Below are 20,100 nucleotides of genomic sequence, written 5' to 3'. Positions count from 1 at the left end.
CACGCCTTAACACGCTTCGCCATGCCGGGCCCTTTGTGAAAAAACAAACAAAAAATATATAAAACATATAGAGAGAAAGTAGTTCATTCTCGCAAAGAAACTTTTAAACAAGTACAAATTATGTTAAACGTAAAAAAGGAGAAGCTTGCAATGGAGGGAAAGTGGCAAGAAGAGGAACAATTAATATTTAAGTTAACCCGTACCGTGAATCAAAGGTACAGAAGATTAACACTTAACTCCGCTTTCATAGTCTTCCAGTGTAAGACTACAGGGAATGCAGCTAGTCATCACCACCCACCGCCAACTCTTCGGCTACTCTTTTACCAACGAATAGTGGGATTGACCGTCACATTATAACGCTTTTGGTTCTATCAACATCTTTGGTTAATCATTTTCTGTGAAACCAGCAAAGTTCTTTGAAATACGTTACTGCCAGTAGATGTCGCTAAGTAATGAAATCACGAACGAATTGAGAAATTTTATTGCCGTACGAATTAGGAAAGGTTGAGAAGTTATTAATTATTTATTTGCCGTGAAAAATATTTAATATATATTATCAACGCGTTAGAGTAATAATCAGGTAAACCGTCTTCTTTAAATGGTTGTTTTTTATTCATCTAATGAACAAACGGAACGATAAAATTTGATCTAGTTTTCTTGCTTCTAAGTTTTGTTCACCTTCTAGACTACTTTTATTTAGTTGTAATACTAGTACGTGAGTCATCACACTTGGACTCTTGATGTTATTAGTATTACGGCATATATATATATATTATATACTATATTATTATATATATATATTCAATTTTTGTGTGTTTGAGCAATTACATTTAATTAGTAAAAAGTTATTAGGTATATCTAATTAATACGAACTTGGGAAGCATGTTGTAGCTGCTGATAGTGATATAATGACTAAACTAGCTACATTGCAAAAAATTTGATGATACTATTGGTCCAAGCTTTAGTTGTGTTTTTTTTATTCATTTCAGAATTATGTGCTAAAAACTTCAAAATTGTAGAATTTGCTGTTTTGAGGAGAAAGTGTTTTGCTCTATTGTAAAATGAAATGCAAAATTCCTTAAAGTGAAGGAGAGTAGTTAGGCAGTGATGTAATAGCATTAAAATTCAGTAATACTAGTAGTGTAGTGGCATTTTTATCAGGCTTTGTTGTTGCTATGTATAAAGTATGAAAACATAATAGAAAGCAAGAAGAAATAACCTACCAAAAAAAGATATTCTTTGAGATTGCCCTTGTACACCTATCTTTTGGAATAAATAGTTTGTAAAATTCTATTAGTTTTACAACTACTAATAGAACACTGCTTTAATGGGTTAATTTGCTTATCTATTACTATGAGAATATTTTCTTATTTAGTTCTTATTGAATTGGTTCCCATCTATATTAAATATATTAAGCATGTGTTTTTTATTGCAGTTAATTGTGAAGATACATGTGTCTTGGCAATCACCCCATAAAACTTGTTTTCCTACAAACTTGTATGTTTCCAAGGGCATTTGCCTTCCTGCAGTGAGTTACTACTTTGGAAGAAGGAAATTGATGTTGATATAGTTACAGGAAGGAACTAAAAAGGACTGGAAATTACAATAATAATATAATGATTCCTTATTTAACAACAACAAAAAAAATCTTAAACTTAATGCATGATGTTGGGTCCATAGCTAATCCTTTCACAAAGGCTACATCATCAAATTTGTTGTGACTTGCATTCCAAATTTTATTAAAGTACTATTTTACAAATTTATGTCAATAAGTTTGGAATCAAATTGTAATAATAATTTGAACTTTAATATTATATACAAGTTAATTTCATAATTTAAAAAGGAAATATTAAAAGAACACAGCTAAATATAGAATTTAGTAAGTCAGGTGGTATGCCAAATGTAGCACTGTTTAAAATTAAGTGTTTGTGATGTCAAAATGCTAAGTTTATAGTTTTGTACAAATTAGAAACTCAAATTACTGACACTAAGAAACAAGAATATAAAATAAGAATATTGTATCTTTATATTATTTTGCTGAGATATGGCTTATGTACTGAATCAAACACAGTGGTGTCATTCACCATTTTTCATTTTTGAAAATGGTCCCTTTGTGCACATTTACTTCAATATATGATGTGAATAACCAATCAACAGCTTAAAATGTCCCTCTAGTGGTTTTCTCAGCCATGCACTGTATCAATGTAAGTTATGTAATATTATCTAGGTATGACTGGAAGGTCAATATGATTATAAATATTAATATATAGCATTATATGACATAAGCTATTTAGGCTTAACATGTATTTTCAAGTTATAGTGTGTAGTCATTCTATCATGAAATAAAACATAATTATATTTATTTTCTAATTTTTTTTATGTTTGCTGTGTGGTTGGTCAAGTGACAGACCCTTCATAGAGTATAGAAAATAGCATAAAAATAGTTTTACTGAAAATAATCATTTGAAATGTATTTAGGATATTTTACAGATTGTGCAAATAATATTTGAGATATTTGGGATGAAAAACAGTTGTTTAATTATAACATGAACTCACTTTGCACTTGGACTAGTAACGAAACAAACGCTATATTCACAAACAAATCTTTAGTAAACATATTTCATTAAAAAATCTGGTTTTTTATGTACAAAAATCTTGTAACCTTTACTAAAAGTCTACCAACTTTTGTGAAGATACATGTGCTGTATCAAAAGTTGTTGTGCAAGTACTAGAAAGGTCGAAACGTTGTTCTCTCCTAATCAATAAAAGTGTCAATACTCATATCAGCCGTTCTGAGATACATTTTTATTTCAAGTGGGTTTCTCATCATCAAGTATCCAGATATTTAGTCTTCACCTAACTCTCAATAGTGGGGTATTCTCAGCTAATCTTATATCTGGCATTTAATCAAAAATCATAATAATGCTCTTCTTTTCAATGCTTGTGCACTACATGGATAATTGTTTGTCATTACTATTGAAAAATAAAGGAGGTTAAATACTTGAGAGGTCATCTAACTGGCCAATGAAAAGCTTTTTGTACCCTTTCACATAATATATTCTACTTTGCAGAAATCAGTTTCATGAGAAGGCACATGAAGCACTGTAGGTGAGTGATTTCGAACAATAAAAAACTAGGGCAAAAGGAACTTCTTGACTGAAATTTCTCTTAAACTAGGTATACTTGTATGCATGAAAATCTTTATATTAAAGATAGGGTATAAAACATGAACTATGCTTGTGTACTAAACATGCTCTACCATGGGTTACTGTTATGCTTAGAGGTAATTACTTTGATATATATTTTTAAGTAATATATTACTGTATCCATATGTAATATTTCACACTGAAAATAGCTATTTGTTGATACAAGTGGTACATTATACTTGAATAATGTTTTTCCTAGAACATCTATCTTGAGCATGCCGTAACGTCCTTCTCTCAAGCTCACAGGAAGAAGGCAAGCTGGACTCACATGTAGGAAATAGCACATCCACATTTGTAAGTGATGGACCTCTTTCTAACCATTCTGGGGGAAATGAGGTGAAAATACACAGCTCCCCAATATTTTGTCATGCTGGAACCATTACAGATCTTTGTAACGAGTCTGTTCTAGCAGAGGTTGAACTAGAAAGTATTGTACAGGAGCAACTTCCAAGGTATAGCCTACGGGCTGATACTATTACTGAATTTTCAGGTAAGTACAATACATACAATATTATTTCACATTGGGTAGGTCAAAGTGTGCATGTCATAACCTTTCAGTGTTACATTCAAACTTGCAGTTAACCTACATTATTATTAACATATATAAATAAACTTGGCATCAAAGTAGTTAGTAAATTGAATTTTATTACTTTTTAAGTATTAATTTCATATAGAAATATTTAAAGACTCAATCTCTCCCACTGTGATATTTGCTATCTGTATATCCACTCTAATTTATTTACTGTTCTTTCAAAGACTTTAGAATTCAACGTAAATTGCTCATTATAATATATTGGGTCAGCCCTTAAGTAATTTTCAATTTTAGTTTCAAAAAAAGAGAAAGGATTTCAAATGCTTTTAATGTTATTTAATCAATAATGTATGTTCTGTTATTATTAATTACTTCATGCCAATGTTTCACAAGCTTCTGAGTGCCACTTCTATAAAATTCTTGGGGTTTGAAGGAAAAGAATGTAGACAAGGTAGTTTTGACATCTTGATGTGTTCCAAGCTATTTTCCATCAAGATAATGCTGCAAACTTCAGAATAGATGATAATGAAATGGGGCAACATCTGGAAAATAAGTGGGATATGGATGTTTTTCCAAGTCTAGCTCTTCATTCTTTGCAGATGTGATTCTTGCTGTATAGGGCCATGCATTATCCTGGTTTAACACAACATGTTTACGATTGATCAAAGCAGGCCTCTTTTCTTTCAGTGCAACATTTGAGCATCCTAACTGTTGACAATAGAAGTCTGATGTAATTGTTACATTGAGTAGCAGCAACTCAAAATGGATACCACCAAATGCTTAACAAGACTTTCCTAGGGTGGAGGTTTATTTTGGGTTGTGCTTTAGCCAGTTTACCTGCACTGAGCCATTGTCTGCAGCACTTAACATTTTTATAAAATATCAGTTTTTAATCTTCAGTCACTAACTTGTACAGAAAAGGTGAGTTAAGTTCACGAGAGTGCAGAGAAATGCAAATGTCCACTCTTGCTCTAAGGTTGGCTTGTGAATAATCATAGGGGATCCATTTTCCAAGTTTTGATGCCTTTCCAAGCTGTTGCAGATAATGGTGAACTGTTGAATGGATTGATTTAAGATTCTGTGCTAGTTCTTCAACTGTTACAGCACAATCTTCATCAAGTCATCATTAAACTCAACAGGACGACTTGAACATGGCGCATCACTTAAACTTTAGTCACCTGATCTGAACTTCTGAAACCATCTTCGACATTTTCTTTCATTGAGAGACTGTACCATAAACACCTTGAATGTTTTGTGTAGTTTCTGCTGCACTATTGCCTTTTTTTAAACTCATAATGCATTATATGCATAATATGCTCCTCAGACATATCCATCTTCATAAGGGTTTATTTGATTAATGATCTGAAAGAGTGGAATTGGGTTAGTTTCTTTTATTTGTCTGAACATTTTTATCCATGTCCTGCTACATATTTTAGTCATAAAAGCCTGCTACAAAGATGAAAATGATGATGCACTTTCTTTATTAAATTTTCGGACTTTACTTATGGGATGACCTGATATTTATTGTTCAGGTAGAACATTATTTTTATAGCCTTCAATCTTATTTGGTTTCAGAGCCATAAACTAGAAAACTGGCATGAAGTTGTCATCACTGAGTACATATAACTGACTGTTTGATCATTTATGGCACTTATGATTGTTTCTTATCTAAACATGTTGCAGTTAGTGATACAATTTAAATTGTGTTTAGGTCTGGTTTTTATATTTTAGTTAATTGTGTATCAGGTATCATTTTAAATGCATAGTTGAAAGACTCAAACATTTTTTTGAATGTGTCATGCTTCTCATCAGTTCTCAAGGCTTACAATATTACACAGTGTATGAACATTTTGTTGAAAAGTTACTGTTAACTTCTGTTAAGATAGATAATAAGTGGTAAAGGACAAGAAATAAATAACAACTGTTGAAAATGAATTTTATGTGAAAAAGAAAAGACAAGAACTTGTACAATTAACAAAAGGAAAATATTTAAAGATATTCTATAAAGAAACTAAAAGATGTTTTGTTTTTTATTTTCTTATTTTAGTCACCTCATTGCATGTTGTTAATAATATAGTTAGTTATATTGTAGAGAAAATGTAAAATAAAATATAAACCTTTATATCAACATTTGTTGATATACTTTCTTCTTTTTCTTGCATACTCTGTTCTTTTATACCACACGTAATTGCTGTTTTTGAAATTTATCTCATGACACTCCCAACCTACATCAGTGCACCCTATATCCTGGTACTGTATATAAACATCTTATTTAGATAAAGCACCACTTTTGGGTTTCCCAGTGTCATGATCATTTGGGGCTTTGAGGCAGCTATTGAGGGTGAACCTCAATGTTCTGGAGATAATTTAATGTTGCTTTTCCTGCACCTATTTTTAGTCTGTTGCCTGTGGGACAGTGGTGAGGTTGTTGGTTGTCAGCACTGAGGCCTGGGGTTTGATTCTCTATGGTGTATGTAGTAATGGCCCAACATTTATTTGCTCTAACAAAACATTTAGTTAACAAACTGTTAATCTAATCAGAGGTAATCAACAAAATCTTTCAATGACATAAAATCCAAAAAAGACCACTTTGAAAAAGTCTGACTTTAATTTGTTTTCTTCAGCTGGTTCACTGAGAGTGTGATGTTTTGGGTCTGTCCATAGTTGCTTTTGAGCTTGCATCTTACTTGGTGGCTGAAAGGTCTTGAAATAAGTTTCAAGTTTTTCTCCCCATCCATGCTTATTGTGGTTAATGCAGGGTGGTTTACTTCTTTGTCACGTGGTGGAACAGTCATGTCTTATCCAACATGATTGTCAGAATTTGGTGATTTAGTCTACCACCACCAAGTAGAAAAATTTTCTGACTCTCTCAAACAATACATCTCTCCTCAATTTTTGGGGTTCTAAGGTGGAGTTTGTAGTTAACCTGAACAGACCAATATCCCCTGGTAGAACAGTGTAATTCTGTGGACTTGCAACTCTAAAATCCAACATTTTGTTTTCTTTTCACTTCATTTTGTTGAAAGACTCTCAAAATCATCAAATTCATCAGCATCTCAAATTTCATTGGTTTTTATAGTGGGTCGTAGTTCCACCACTATTTGTGGGTCCCAACTCTTGATATCAGCCCTTTGGTATATTGGTACCCAAAATAAGTTCTGTCTGTATCTGTGTTTCATTACTTAGTTGGATTTCTGCCAGTGACACCTGTGATTATTGTATGCCTTTAGGGTCTGTGGGTTTTGGCTCCAAGTATTTCTGGATGTGTGGTAATATTAAACATGGGCCCAGGAGCTCTATAAGTCATTAAGTTAGGATTAGTCATTCAATTCACCATTATTATCCACTCAACCTGTAGATACTTAGAATTTGGAACTTATTTCTAGGGCTATCACAGTTTTTTTGGTATGGAGGTGGTGAGAGAGTCATGCTAGTTCTTTCAAGGTTTTATTCCTGTTGGTTGTTGGATCTAAGAAGACAGGAGATTGGTGTCCAGTCATTGAGCTTTCTCTTCTATATCAGTGTCTAGATTCTCCAAGGTTCATAAGCTACTAATTCCTCAATCTAAGTTGACATTTTTTACTGTGATTGTAAATGTCCAACTTTGTTGTAGTAAACTCCTATCTGAATATTGCCAGAGTGATGGAGTCCCAACACTATTAGAGTTTGTTGTGTACAAGGGTCAAATACTGCAATTTCAGGTTCTTATCTTCAGGAATGCATTGGGTTCCCAATAAGTTCTGCTGTATCATATGATTTTTGTTTTCTCATCACCTCCATCCATAGCACTTTGCACCACCATTCCATAGATGTCTGGTTACTGCTGGCACCATCTTGTCAACTGTCAGAACATCACAACTTGATTCTACTTTGAGAAAAAACCAAGGCAGGCATCATTTTCAGGGCTGAGACATCTATATTTGCTCCAATTCAGTATGTCATCAGTCTGGGTATTTTTCATCTGGCTCAATGCTATGGAATTGGATGCCAGACTTTTACTTACCCCTCCTTCCATGCCATGGATGGTTCTTTCTCTTCTAGGAATGTATCACTCAAATCACTCTTGTCTTTGGGATGAGAGCACAAAAGATTTTTTTCATTACCTTCTTGTGATCAAGAAATCATAAATGTTGATTCACTTGTTTCCACAGTTTCCTTAGTCTGGATCATTCTGTTATTTTGAGGGATTGTTAAGTTGGAACATAATTATGATACAAGTTCCTCTACCCCCATCTCATCTGGAGTTCCAAATCTTCATGATTGCCTTACTTCTTTTTTGTATTTTGTTCATCTTGTGAGTGATGCCTGTGGTAACAGGTCAGTTATCTTCACCCGAACATACATACTTGTTCAGTTGTGGGGATGTTATGGTCAATCCCACTATTAGTTGGTGAAAGAGTAACCAATAAGTTGGCAGTGGGTGGTAATGACTAGCTGTCTTTTCCCTAGTCTTTTACTGCTAAATTAGGAATAGATAGTACAGATAATCTTTGTGTAGCTTTGTACAAAATTCAAAACAAACTCTTCAACTCTCATTACCCTCCACGAGTCCTCATCACACCTAGTTTCCAGTCACTGAGGGAATGGGCAAAGGCTTTTCCTCCAGAGTTTTGAGAGGAATTCCTCCACTTTTGAAAAAGTGTGTGTGTGGTCTTGACTGTCACTAGAAATGTGTGTATGTATTCATGTGTTAATTTTTGGCTGTCATCATTATCTTTATTTAGTTTTGACTATTAATACTAATTTTTAATGAATTTAGACTTTGAACAACAATTCTTCACGAATTTTTAACTGTCAGCAGTAGTTGTCTATAAACTTTTGATCATCAACAGTACTAATCTGAAATCCTATTGGGCAGCAGAACAAAATACCAACCCACCATATTAGTCATAACTAGCAATAGTTGTGGTTATTAAACTAATCTGTATGTTGTTAAGCCATATAAGTGAGATCAGCAATCATCTACCAGGTTAAAACAGAGTCCTTGTGATTTAAATTGTTAGTTCCATCTTTGCAATCTTTTACTGCATTTGTGAATTGTAACAACAGTAAATATATTTGTATAGAAAAAATCTCCAAATATTTCCTACTGAGTTATCTTAACATTACATAAGCTGCCATCTTTATTTTATTTCTTGTGCATAGAGGTGTAAAAACATTTACAAAACACCTACATGTATGACATGGCTAAAGAATAAATAAAAAAAAGAAATGAATATTTGCTGCCTTTACTTTGGTAAAGTTACATGGTAACTACAGTGAAAATTGTAGCAGTAGTAGCATGTAAAAGAAGGTTAATAAGTTAATAAAAAAGGAATGTAAGAAACGCATTAGATGTGGGAGAATGAATCTAGTTGAAAAAAAAAAGAACTTGTAGACAAACATATTCTGAAAATGTATTCCTTATTAGATAAAGTATTCATTTTTGTATGAGTTTTGTTTAAAATGCTTTCTATAACTGAGCATAATAGTTATTTGCTGTTTGTGTTACATACACTAAAAAGATGGATTTACACAGATGGTTGCATTTACTTAGAGAAAAAAAGGCATGTAGTGCTTGTTGTATGTGTGGTGTTTTGGGGTACAGACTTGACTCTTTCTTTATTTTTTTTACCTTCTAGGATACAAGAACAACGACTGGATTCAAACACCTGTTTTGCCTGTTGAGAACGATCTTGACTTAAGTCCAGAGTTTGTTGGAGGCCTCTTTGGATATTTCCGTAAGTGTATCGTGTTCCCAAGTGTTGCTGATAAAGTGTTTTACCAAGTAGTATTTTTTAGCTAGATTGAATCACTAAGGTAAAAGCATTAAACATTTCATGTGTTTAGAAAAATGTAAAAAAACAAAAAACCTGCTGCTGTCTTAATACAAGTTGAAAGAGCAGATGGTAAGTTGTTAAACTTCAAACGGAATTTCAAAAAGCCAATAATGTTGTTAAAGTTACACTTAAAGAACTTCAAGGAGCAAGAGTAACCACTTCTCTACTCCTGATTTATGACTTTCTGAGAATAACTCATTTGTTTCAAAACAGTCATAAAATGTTCAAATAATAACTCTTGTATTGATGGATACCCTAATGGGGTGTGTTTATCAGGGGAACAATTGTTTCTTAAAATAGATGAACCTAGAAATTTCAGTGCTTTAAAGTAACACTGTTAACTCAGAATAATTATTTCATTTCAGAATAACAATGCAAAACCTCTCAAAATATCACTATTTCACTGAATTACAATTGTCTTTCTGAATGATAGTGTTTTTACAGTAACTACTTTATCTGTGGTTTATAAAATAATTCAAAATTATGATCTGATATAGTGAAATGACTGAAATTATTAGCAGTGTGTTACATAATATCTTTATAAACATGCTAACAAGAATTGTTCATTAATTTTTATCAATACCTTTTATCCAAGTAAGCTACACAGAGTAAGGCAAAACATTAACATAATAAACAATAACTAAATATGCAGTGCTATTAAATTATAACTTATTAAATGCATTGGTTCATCATTTGGGTGACCTTGTTGTTATTAATATTCTCTGCTGTAATTTTACTAATATCTTACAAGACTCACCAATTTGTATGAGATTTAGTTCTAAATAATTCTCGAACAAATTAAACAATAAAATATAAGAAATAATTGGAAAATATATTTCAGATATTTTAACCAATACTGTTAATGAAACTAAAGTTAAAGAAATCATGAAAGTAACTGTACCTACAAGAACATAATAAAAGTTAAAATATCAGTATATCTTAAATGAGTAATTGAATGTCAGAATAATACATTATTTTACAAAATAACAAATGCTTTGTAGAGTATTTACACAAAATGATGTTTCTGTATAATAATTGCTTGTGCTATACACACAATTATGTTTGGATAATAAGTAACTGTGTTTAAGGTAAATCGTTATCAATAGTAGAAGTGATGATAATTGAGGATTTTTGTTATTTTTCTGACTGCTAATTGAATATTGCTGTAGAAGAGCAGTTGGAATCTACATAAAATTTTGTAGTGATTTTTGTAGAATGTTATAATAAGTATTTAGAAAACTATTGGCTTTTGATATGGTACATAATCTCCATTAATGTAAATAGCTATTCTCATTCAGTGCTGCTGCTCTATTTATATATATATATTTTTTCACATGCCACAAGCCATTTATCTCCCCTTCATTGGCTGATTCCAATGCTCTTCTCATGCAAGTCATCGTGCATCAATCTTCCACCAGTAAGAGTAGATATACTCTCATGATACATGTTACTTTTTTTTCTAATCAGTTCTACCAAGCTGATTCTTCTTGTTTGGCATTACTTGTGCTCAGATTTTTTTTCATATGGTGCTCTTTGTGTGAATTGTTTTCGTGATTTTAATAGATTAATTTCTGAAGTGGGATTTCTTCATTTTTTTATTCTTTATATTGAAGAAAACTTTTAACTTAATTTCCCACTCTATTTTTTTTCTCATACTCACTTTTTTTTGTATATCAAGCACTTTTTTGATTTATATATTTCTACAATGAATTCTAAGGTACATGTACCCATTTGGGTATCATACCTCTTGCACTGTTTTCACAGACTGCAAGTGGGGGAACCCCATCACTGGATTTCTCTGCTGTTATTTGCTGTGTAATTGATTGTTATGTGGGTCAACCTTCTTTTCCTGAAGAAGTTGATCCTTGCAGATTACATAGCTTTTTTACACCACCAGATTTTACTGTGTCTTTCCCTATCCCTACTGAAGAAATAGCTAGGCCTAATATGACATTTTCTTGACATGATTTCTTTTGCATGTGGTGTTTTATTTCATTTCCAGTTTTTCTCTGATTCATTATTTCTTCCATATTAGCTTGTTTGTCTTTGGCTCTCACTTTACATGTGTTTTCACTGTTGTTGAGATCTTCTGGGTCAAGGTACAACCTTCTCCTGGCATTGTATGCCACCTCTCTCTTTTAGGCCTCTTTTAATTTCTTTGGTGACTTGTTTCTGATCATTTATCTGAGACTTTGGAATCCCATGTGTAATCTGTGCATCAGCACTTGACTCCTTCATCTTTGGTTGCATATTTGTCACAGTTGGAGCCACGAGAAGCCCTTATTTCTTTTCTATCCTAGTTCTTAGCCGCTCTTCCCTATTCCTCCTTCCAGAGGTGAGGTTTCTCATCTTATTATTTTATTCAGTGTAGATGAGCATGTTGTCAACTACCAGAGACTAATCAGTGTGAGCTTGATTGTATGATTTTGTTACCCTGTGGCGACCTTTTGCAACAGGTCCATGGGTTCTTTGGGTTTTATCAGAGGAACTTTTCCTGCTATTTATTTCTCCACCTCCTTTCTGCCTCAGATACCCTTTTCTTTCCCTATGAATTAGGATCCTGCCACCAGCTAGCATCTGTCTGGGGCAATGTAAGACTTACTCTTTCAACACTTGTTCATCATCTGTCTCCAGACTTATTCTAGGCTGCTTGTTGTCCTCACAACAAACCAGAGACGGACAGCATGTACTAGGTTTGTCTCACCTCAATCTAATTTTGAATCTGCTTTGTATTACTGTGGAGTTATTTTTCACCCTGAGGTAGGCTTTTTCTTTAGGTTTACAGATGCCCAAAAGGAATGTCATGCTTACTTGCATATCTCAACATTCACGACCTTCTCTTCAGTTTGTTCTCCACAGTGTGATTTATCTGTTTTGTTGACTGCCTTTTTTATGACTTGCTTTGGCCTTGTATGTTTTGTCAGTGGTCAGAGCATTTATTTGTCACTTATATACTCTCAAGTTTCGTTTTCCTCTTTATTTGGATGACTGGCTACTATTAGCTTCTTATGAACAGGACTTCACCTGTTACCCTTACCAGCTGCACCTGGAAGTGGCTATGATGGGTGGGTCAGTCAAGTTGGAGTAGTCCTAATTGAGACATATCCAATAGTTTGTCCACTTGGATGTTTTTATTTTTCAACACTTGCTTCTGTTGGGCCTATCCTTCTGATGTTCAATTTCATTTGATGAGTTTTCAGTTCTATTACATCTTGTGAGATTCAATCATTTTTGGGGATGTAACCTTCCATGATAGCCCTTATTCCCTTAGATCAGGTTCATCTGTGAGCTCCTCATGTCCAGTTGAATTTCACAAGAGATTGTTTGTTGATTCTGATCACCCTTGCCAATGATCCGTGTTGGTGATTAGACACGACTACCTCATCAGTGGATGCCCCGTTTCCTCATCATCATCTGGATTTACATACGTGATGGACACATCCTTTCGGGAATAAGGGTGTGTGAGAGTTGATTGACAAGAGAGGTCTTAGCAACATCCTATATCTTCTTCCTGTACAGGAAAAAAAGAAAACGATGATTATCGTAAGTATAAGCTAACACTTGAAGCGGATGACAAACTAGTAACGTTTCAGAAATAAGACACGTAGATTAGGTACATCAAAACGTATTTTGTTTTTTTACTGTAGTTTAGCACATACGAAAAATGTGACGACTCGTTTAGAAATCATAACGTTGAAACATGTAGGAGACTTGTGCAGCTAGAGATGCGGTTATACGATATATGGTAATACTACCTGGAGTCTAATGCCTAATGAAAGTAGGAATCTGGAAAATTTAGTATCCTGAATTCCGCAAACTTTGGCGCTGATGGCTTATCACAAGGTCACGAATGTCGCACGTGAAAACGATTTAGACAGAGATCCATTTGTTGTATGAATCTGTAAAAACTATTGGACGGAAATAAGAGGTCACGCACGGTCTGTGTAAAGAAACAAACATGTTTATCTTCCAATTAAATTACGTAGAATATAAAACGAAGTAATGAAAGTGAAATTATTAGTATTTTGTGGGTATATGTACATTAAAAGTGTCGTTGAAACAGTACAGAAACCCATGTGCTTATTTGGATTTTTTGTGATTGAGGCGTAGACCAGAATTATTCCTTTATAATAGGTTTTAATATGTTATATAACCACTTCACACAAAACAAGTACTGTATTGTACTTACAGAAATATGAAAAATATTAATTAAATTTTATGTCCAACAAAATCGTAAATCATAACACATTTAATAAATTTCAGATAATCAGTATATACACTATACAGATACACAAATTAACAGACTAGTGTTTAGAATTTGCCAAAATGTAATCTCCTTTATTTTCGCTATGGAGGCGACAATTTTAAGCATACCGATTCATCTTTCTCCAGACTTTTATTCGAGGCTGTTTGTTGTCCTCACAACAAACCAGAGATTGACAGCATGTACTAGGTTTGTTCCACCTCAATCTAATTTTGAAACTTGTACAATCTAAGTTAAGTTCATCTCTTTTTTTTTTACGCTCTGTCAAAAAAAAAAAGGTTTATTTATTTACAAATTTTATTTATTGAATCTATTTTTGTTTAATTTTACCAAAAGTCACAAGAGGGCAGTCTGCGCTAGCCGTTGCTAAGGAGAGAAAGACTAGAGGGAAGGTAATTAATCATCATTATCCACCGTCAACTCTGAGGCTACTCTTTTACCAACGTGTAGTGGAATTAACTGTAACGTTATAGCGCCCCCACGGCTGAAAAGGATAGCATGTTTGGTGGAATGGGAATTTGACCCCGCGACCCTTGTATTACGAGTCGAGCACCCTAACCACTTGGTCATGTCGGGATTATATCATTTGTTATTTTAGGGTATTCTGTTTTGTTTTTTTATATACGCTTTTCAGAAACACATAAAGCACAAAACAATATTAACACTAATAAAATATTACGTTCAAGTTTAAAAATTGTATCGTTTATTATTTCGACACATATTTCGTGTAATTTCATAGCTACTATAATTAAACACTTTCACTAAGAAAATAAAAAAAACTTCGTCAGTTGTAAATTTCACTTTATAGATTATCATTAGATGAAAGTCGGATAAAACCATTCCTTTATTAAGTTTGTAACCTAGAATTAATTTTTTTTCAATGTTTATTTCTCATATTTTAAAACAAATAAATATAGTGCACATTTCTCGTGAAAGTACGTTGTGCAATTTCCATATATTTAAATCTATAAAGTTATTTTACTTTTAAAAAGTGAAATATTAAGTGTTTTTTTAAATTTTGCACAAAGCTACACGAGGGTTATCTGCGCTAGTCATCCCCAATTTAGAAGTATAAGACAAGAGAGAAGATAGCTAGTCATCACCACTCACCGCCAACTCTTGGGTTACTCTTTTTACCAAGAAATAGTGGCATTTACCGTAACATGATAACGCCCCCACGGCTGAAAAGGCGAGCATGTTTTGTGTGACGGGGATTTGAACCCGCGACCCTTAAATTGCGAGTCGAGTGCCCTAACCACCTGGCCATGGTGGGCCCCTAAGTGTTTTGAATTCGAAGCTTTAGTGATTAATTTTCAGTACTAATTAAATATGTACTTCGTTAAAAATAGAGTCGTGCGCGCCCAGTGTTCGTACATGCACGACATAAATACGCTTTGTGCAGAAAGTTGTTAAACAAGCTTGGCAAGTGTTAATGATTTTCTGAAAACTGACATAATTGAGGTGTACTGTATGATGTGTACTGTTGGAAATAGTAAATATTTCACACGCGTGCGCAAAAGAAATGGAAATTAATAGGTTCAAACTAGTGTTGGTCTGGAGTGGATTAGTTTCTGTTACCCGCCATTTACGGGTAGTTAATCTGGCAGGTAATGCTTATTCATAATATGTTTGGTTTGGTAGCCGTTGGCTGCGTTCTTCGTATGGTAAACGAAATTAACTTAATATTAGCCCATAGATAAATAACTACAGCAGTGTTATGGGTAACGTTCCAGATATCATCAAATTACTAACTAATGATGTATAGATTAACTGTCTGATTATCTAATATGAAAGAAAAAGGAATGTTTCAAACACAAAATTATTAAATAAAATTGTAGGAAGTATTGAAAGATGGATAAGAAATGACTTTAAAACTAGAACTGAAAATATAGATTTTCAGCGTAATAAAAATATGAAAAATTCAGAGATATAAAAATCATTGAAATGGAAATTCCGGATAACTGGAGTTGAGTGTTCTTTTAGGATGTATACAGAGAATTAACATCAATAAGAAATTGAGCAGTAGTGAAGACTTGTTTCAGAAGAACAAATGTTTGTATTAACGCAGAGTTATTGATATTCGGACAGCTTCAGATACCTCATCAACTTGGCCAAATATTTATAGACATGAGTGCATTTCAGGGTTATGTTTGTTAATGTCAACGTTCACACATTTGGCGTCCGAGGAACCACCCTCTGGTGAACAGGAACCTTCTTTCTCATTGCTTAGAAAATTACTTACGTATTCTAGTAAGTGAAAAACAGCTGACTGAGTGCAGATATTTGGCGAAGACATTGAAATTTAAAAAAAAGTCCATTCAATTGCCTTGCGTCGCTACATAAAATTATCTTGAGTGTATTTAGTTATTATTAAACGAGGTTTGATTAGAATAGGTAAAGTAGTGTGGTGAAGAATGATCGAAGTTAGGAGAGTCGTAAAGAAGAAAAGTCGGGTTGAACGAGAGTATTAGCTATGATTTTTACTTTTGGTTAATCGATTCCAGAATGATTGTTCGTGTCAGATCTGATAGAGGTGTGATGAGGTCTCTGACACAGCATTTTTAGCGTGAAGGTGAAATAACTTTGTGGTCAGTTCGGAGTGCGGCAGGTGTTTGTCTGGAGCATGTGAGTGATCAAATTATTTTTTTTAAGGTTAGTAGTTTATTCAGGTGTTTATGAGTTTACTGTAATTTGTAATGGTTTGGTGTGAGGCTCGTAAAACTGAAGGTACTACTTAACCTGATACAGAAAATTGGAAATATAAAAATAAGTTAGGCTGTCTTGGCTGAGGTTTGATAGTGGTACGCAAGTTTCAGTGGTCGAATTGTGTGGTCAAAGTCAGATAGGGGCATTGTTAAACGAATAATCCATTATATCGAAATGAGGAGAAATTATCACACTAGAAAATTAAAACTTGGAAGGCCATTTTACATTTAAGAATTGAAAAGTAAGAATTCAGACAAACAACTGGTACAGTTCTTAAAATTGGACAACAATAAACAAAAAGTAGGCCTAAAAGGGACTTCTATGGACTAACAACGCTACAAATAGGACTTTGATATCCGTGGTGAGCAGGGTACAGGTAACTCATGTAACTTTGTGTTTGTATTCAAGCAACCAACCAACCTAGAAGGGACTAATGTAATAAAACGGAAGTGAAGAAGACTTGCTGGAGAATGAATGTACCTCCAGTACCCCATGTACGCCCTAGAAATATCTTGAACACTTCTTTCGAACTTTAAATTCGAATTTAGATTTTTTTAAACTGAAAGATAGTATTCACTCATAGTGTGCAATTTTGTTACTGTGTTTTTCTACATTAAAGAATTTGTCGAATCCACCATTGCATGTACAATATACCAAATTTCAAAAGCATTTATTTAAGTTTAACATCTCAGCATTCATATCATATTATTGCATTGCAATACGACAATGAATCGTTATCGCAGGAATCCTAGTGGTTAGGGTGCTTGACTCGCAATATACGAGTTGCAGGTATGAATCTACGTTACCGAACTTGTTTGCCCTTTTAACCGCGGGGGCGTTCTAATGTGACGGCCCAACCCACTGTTCGTTATTAAAAGAGTAGCTGAAGAGTTGGTGGTTGTTGGTATTTACTAGCAGCCTTCTCTGGAGTCTCACTGCTTAATCAGGGATGGCGAAATCAGAAAGCCTTTGAGTAACCCTTCGCGAAATTCATGTTTGTGAGTGTTTTCTTTTAGCAATGCCACATCGGGCTCTCTGCTGTGTCTGCTGAGATTCCTAAACAAATCAAAGCATCGCCACAAACTCCCTGGTTGGTTAGCGGCAAGTTTTAAATATTTAATCCGCAAAACTCCGGGGTTTGATTCCTCGCGATGGACAGAGAGCAAATAGTCCATTGTTTAGCTTTCCACCGATAAAACAAGAACATTACCAAAGCTGGAATAGCTGATACATTAGAGGTGGTACACTGATTAGGATGACAGCGCTGTATAGTTTTAATATCGTGAGTTGTTTGGGTAAGGATTTTTAAAATTCTTATAATTCGTTCATTCGGTTTCTGTTCATAAGTCTTTTTCTAATACTTATCATATACTATGTTAGTTTGTTGTTGTTTGTGTGTACTCACAGTTTTATATCTACCAATTTTGTTGTGCAATCCAGTTATACACAGAACTAATACGCCCATTTAAATTGAGACTTTGTAAACTTACTTAAATCTTGATTATCGTGTTTTTAATGCTTTCAAGTAATGGTCATGTGACTGCTACCTATTTAGTTACACGTCAACTTCCTTGTTAATATATAGCCATGTTTGTTAAGTAGATAAACTCTATGTAGCCAGCATAAACATGGAATGACATGTCTCCAAGATTTGAAAGTATACATGATCTACGTGTACAGTGTTATTAATTGGTCAGCCATTTTTTAACTTACTGAAATGTGCATAGATGCTTTTTAATATAGCAAGGTGAATCCAGAGTAATTTCTCATTGAAACAGGCCATGTTATAACCACGCGTACTCAGTGCACGCATAAGGTTAGTAATTTCAGACTGTGTAGAGTCAACTTGAACCTGGAGTGGTTTGTTTTAATATTTCGAAAATCAGTCTAGCTTTGTACTTATTAATCTTATTAGCTAGTGGCTTACATCTTGATATTAAGTAATTTTTGAAAACGATAATACTATCAAAAAAGGTAATAAAGAAAAGTTATTTGTATATATACGCACTTTCACGTAAAACGGAGGTTAAGTAGGTCGTACTTTTGATTTCGAATCTCGGATATGTATGTATGCGTGTACCTGTTTATCTAATCTTGGTACAATGTTTTTAATCAAATACCATCTTGATTTAACTTTCAAGTACCTACGAGTTCAGCACCGTTTGTTTTATTGAAACATTACCTGTATTGTAACACTGCATAATATAAATAATAGATTACACGAATAGTCAGTGATATATGTGAAAGAGTATCACTGGAAGAAGTGTGTAATAACCACCTAGAAGTAAAGGTATTTATAACCAAAATGCCCTTTTGTCGTTCAGTTCTCAAGCTGCTCATTTAGACCACGAATAGTAAATAGGTGTTGATATTAGTAAGTTCGTGTGCCTTTGCAATAAAGGTTCATAGTTTTCTATTAATTTGAAAGTGCACTAATACTAAAATATCCCTCTTGGCTTGACGACCACACCGTCTGGCAGCTTGCTATTGAACTACGTTTATGAAGTAAGCATCTTATGTAAGACTGTGACGTCAGCAAGATAAGTGCTTCTCACCATTTCTTCTGCAGTTAGCATGTATTCTCCTGCACAAGTTTCGTGAGTTAGATTGTGTAATTTATTTATTTGTGTACGGCAGGTTTCCGTCTCTGTCACATTTTACCTAAATTTTTATTTATAGCCTTAACATTTATATAAGCAAATAAAACTGTTAAAGTTCAGGGAAAAAATGAATATTTATTTTTAATTTTTCTTTTAAATAAAGACTTCTCTCTAAAAGCTAACATTTTTGAAAATACAAGTTTCAGAAATGATTCCTGTTGCCAGCAATTAACAGTTGGAAAGGTTACAGTTTCAATCTTTTGATGTTATAATTTAAAGATAATGCTCTGCTTAGAGGAATATTTTACGGGTTATACACTGTCCTACTCCTGAACTTACAGTGATGTTTCAGAATCGTGTAACAACATAATAGTAACACTTATTGTGGATTTTTAACGGATTGCTGGTTGTCCGATGGAAGAAACGGGAACAGAGAATGTTATAGCTATGCTTGTGGGTGCCGACGTCATTAGAATGTGGTTGTTGGCTTCAAGAGGTAGACAAGTCTTAGAATAAGTGAAAAATGATCTAAATATGATTTATTATATACATTTTTATTTAAAGGTTTCAGTATATGAGAAGGAATATTGAAGCTTAATAGGCCTCGATTTAACTTATATTTCAGTTTTATTGCATTACAAAAGTTTAGTATTTTAAGTATTAGCGTGGCTACTTCAGGATATCCATGGGAAATGGTCATCTTTATTTACGAAATACAAATATTCTTAATGTAAACTTATATGTTTAGATATTGGAAGGCTTTACATGTTATTCCTGTCATGCTTTAAACATAATAGAAATAGTCGATCTTGGAAATTATGAATGTTATAATTAGTTATTTTTATACAAGCATGCTATGTGTTAAGCTTGGGGTTACTGCAGTCAGGTATGTTAAACAAATTAAAAAACAATACGCAAAAAAACAGTTTTCAATCTCACTGTGAGTAATTGACACAGTATACGTTTCACTGTG

The 20,100-nt window shown here is 33.6% G+C and overlaps 1 protein-coding gene across 13 annotated transcripts in view; it reads left to right on the top strand.

Annotated features, from left to right (window-relative positions):
• The first annotated feature begins 441 nt into the window (after positions 1-441).
• LOC143255909 (trafficking kinesin-binding protein 1-like) overlaps positions 442-20,100 on the top strand; it is a 70,527-nt gene continuing 50,868 nt past the window's right edge. For 3 of the 13 annotated variants that reach the window (XM_076512332.1, XM_076512329.1, XM_076512320.1), the window contains exons 1-3: positions 442-580; positions 3,406-3,696; positions 9,360-9,458. Coding sequence is in view for 4 of the 13 variants with exons in the window: in XM_076512318.1 (XP_076368433.1) it covers positions 19,542-19,623 (82 nt within the window). In the remaining 9 variants the exon portion in view is untranslated. The other 10 variants (XM_076512321.1, XM_076512323.1, XM_076512325.1 and 7 more) reach the window with 10 other exon arrangements.

This window comes from Tachypleus tridentatus, chromosome 7, assembly GCF_004210375.1.
Source record: "Tachypleus tridentatus isolate NWPU-2018 chromosome 7, ASM421037v1, whole genome shotgun sequence".
Taxonomy (NCBI): domain Eukaryota; kingdom Metazoa; phylum Arthropoda; class Merostomata; order Xiphosura; family Limulidae; genus Tachypleus; species Tachypleus tridentatus.
The sequence above is the reverse complement of the archived record's forward strand: the minus strand, read 5'-3'. Positions and strand labels throughout refer to the sequence as shown.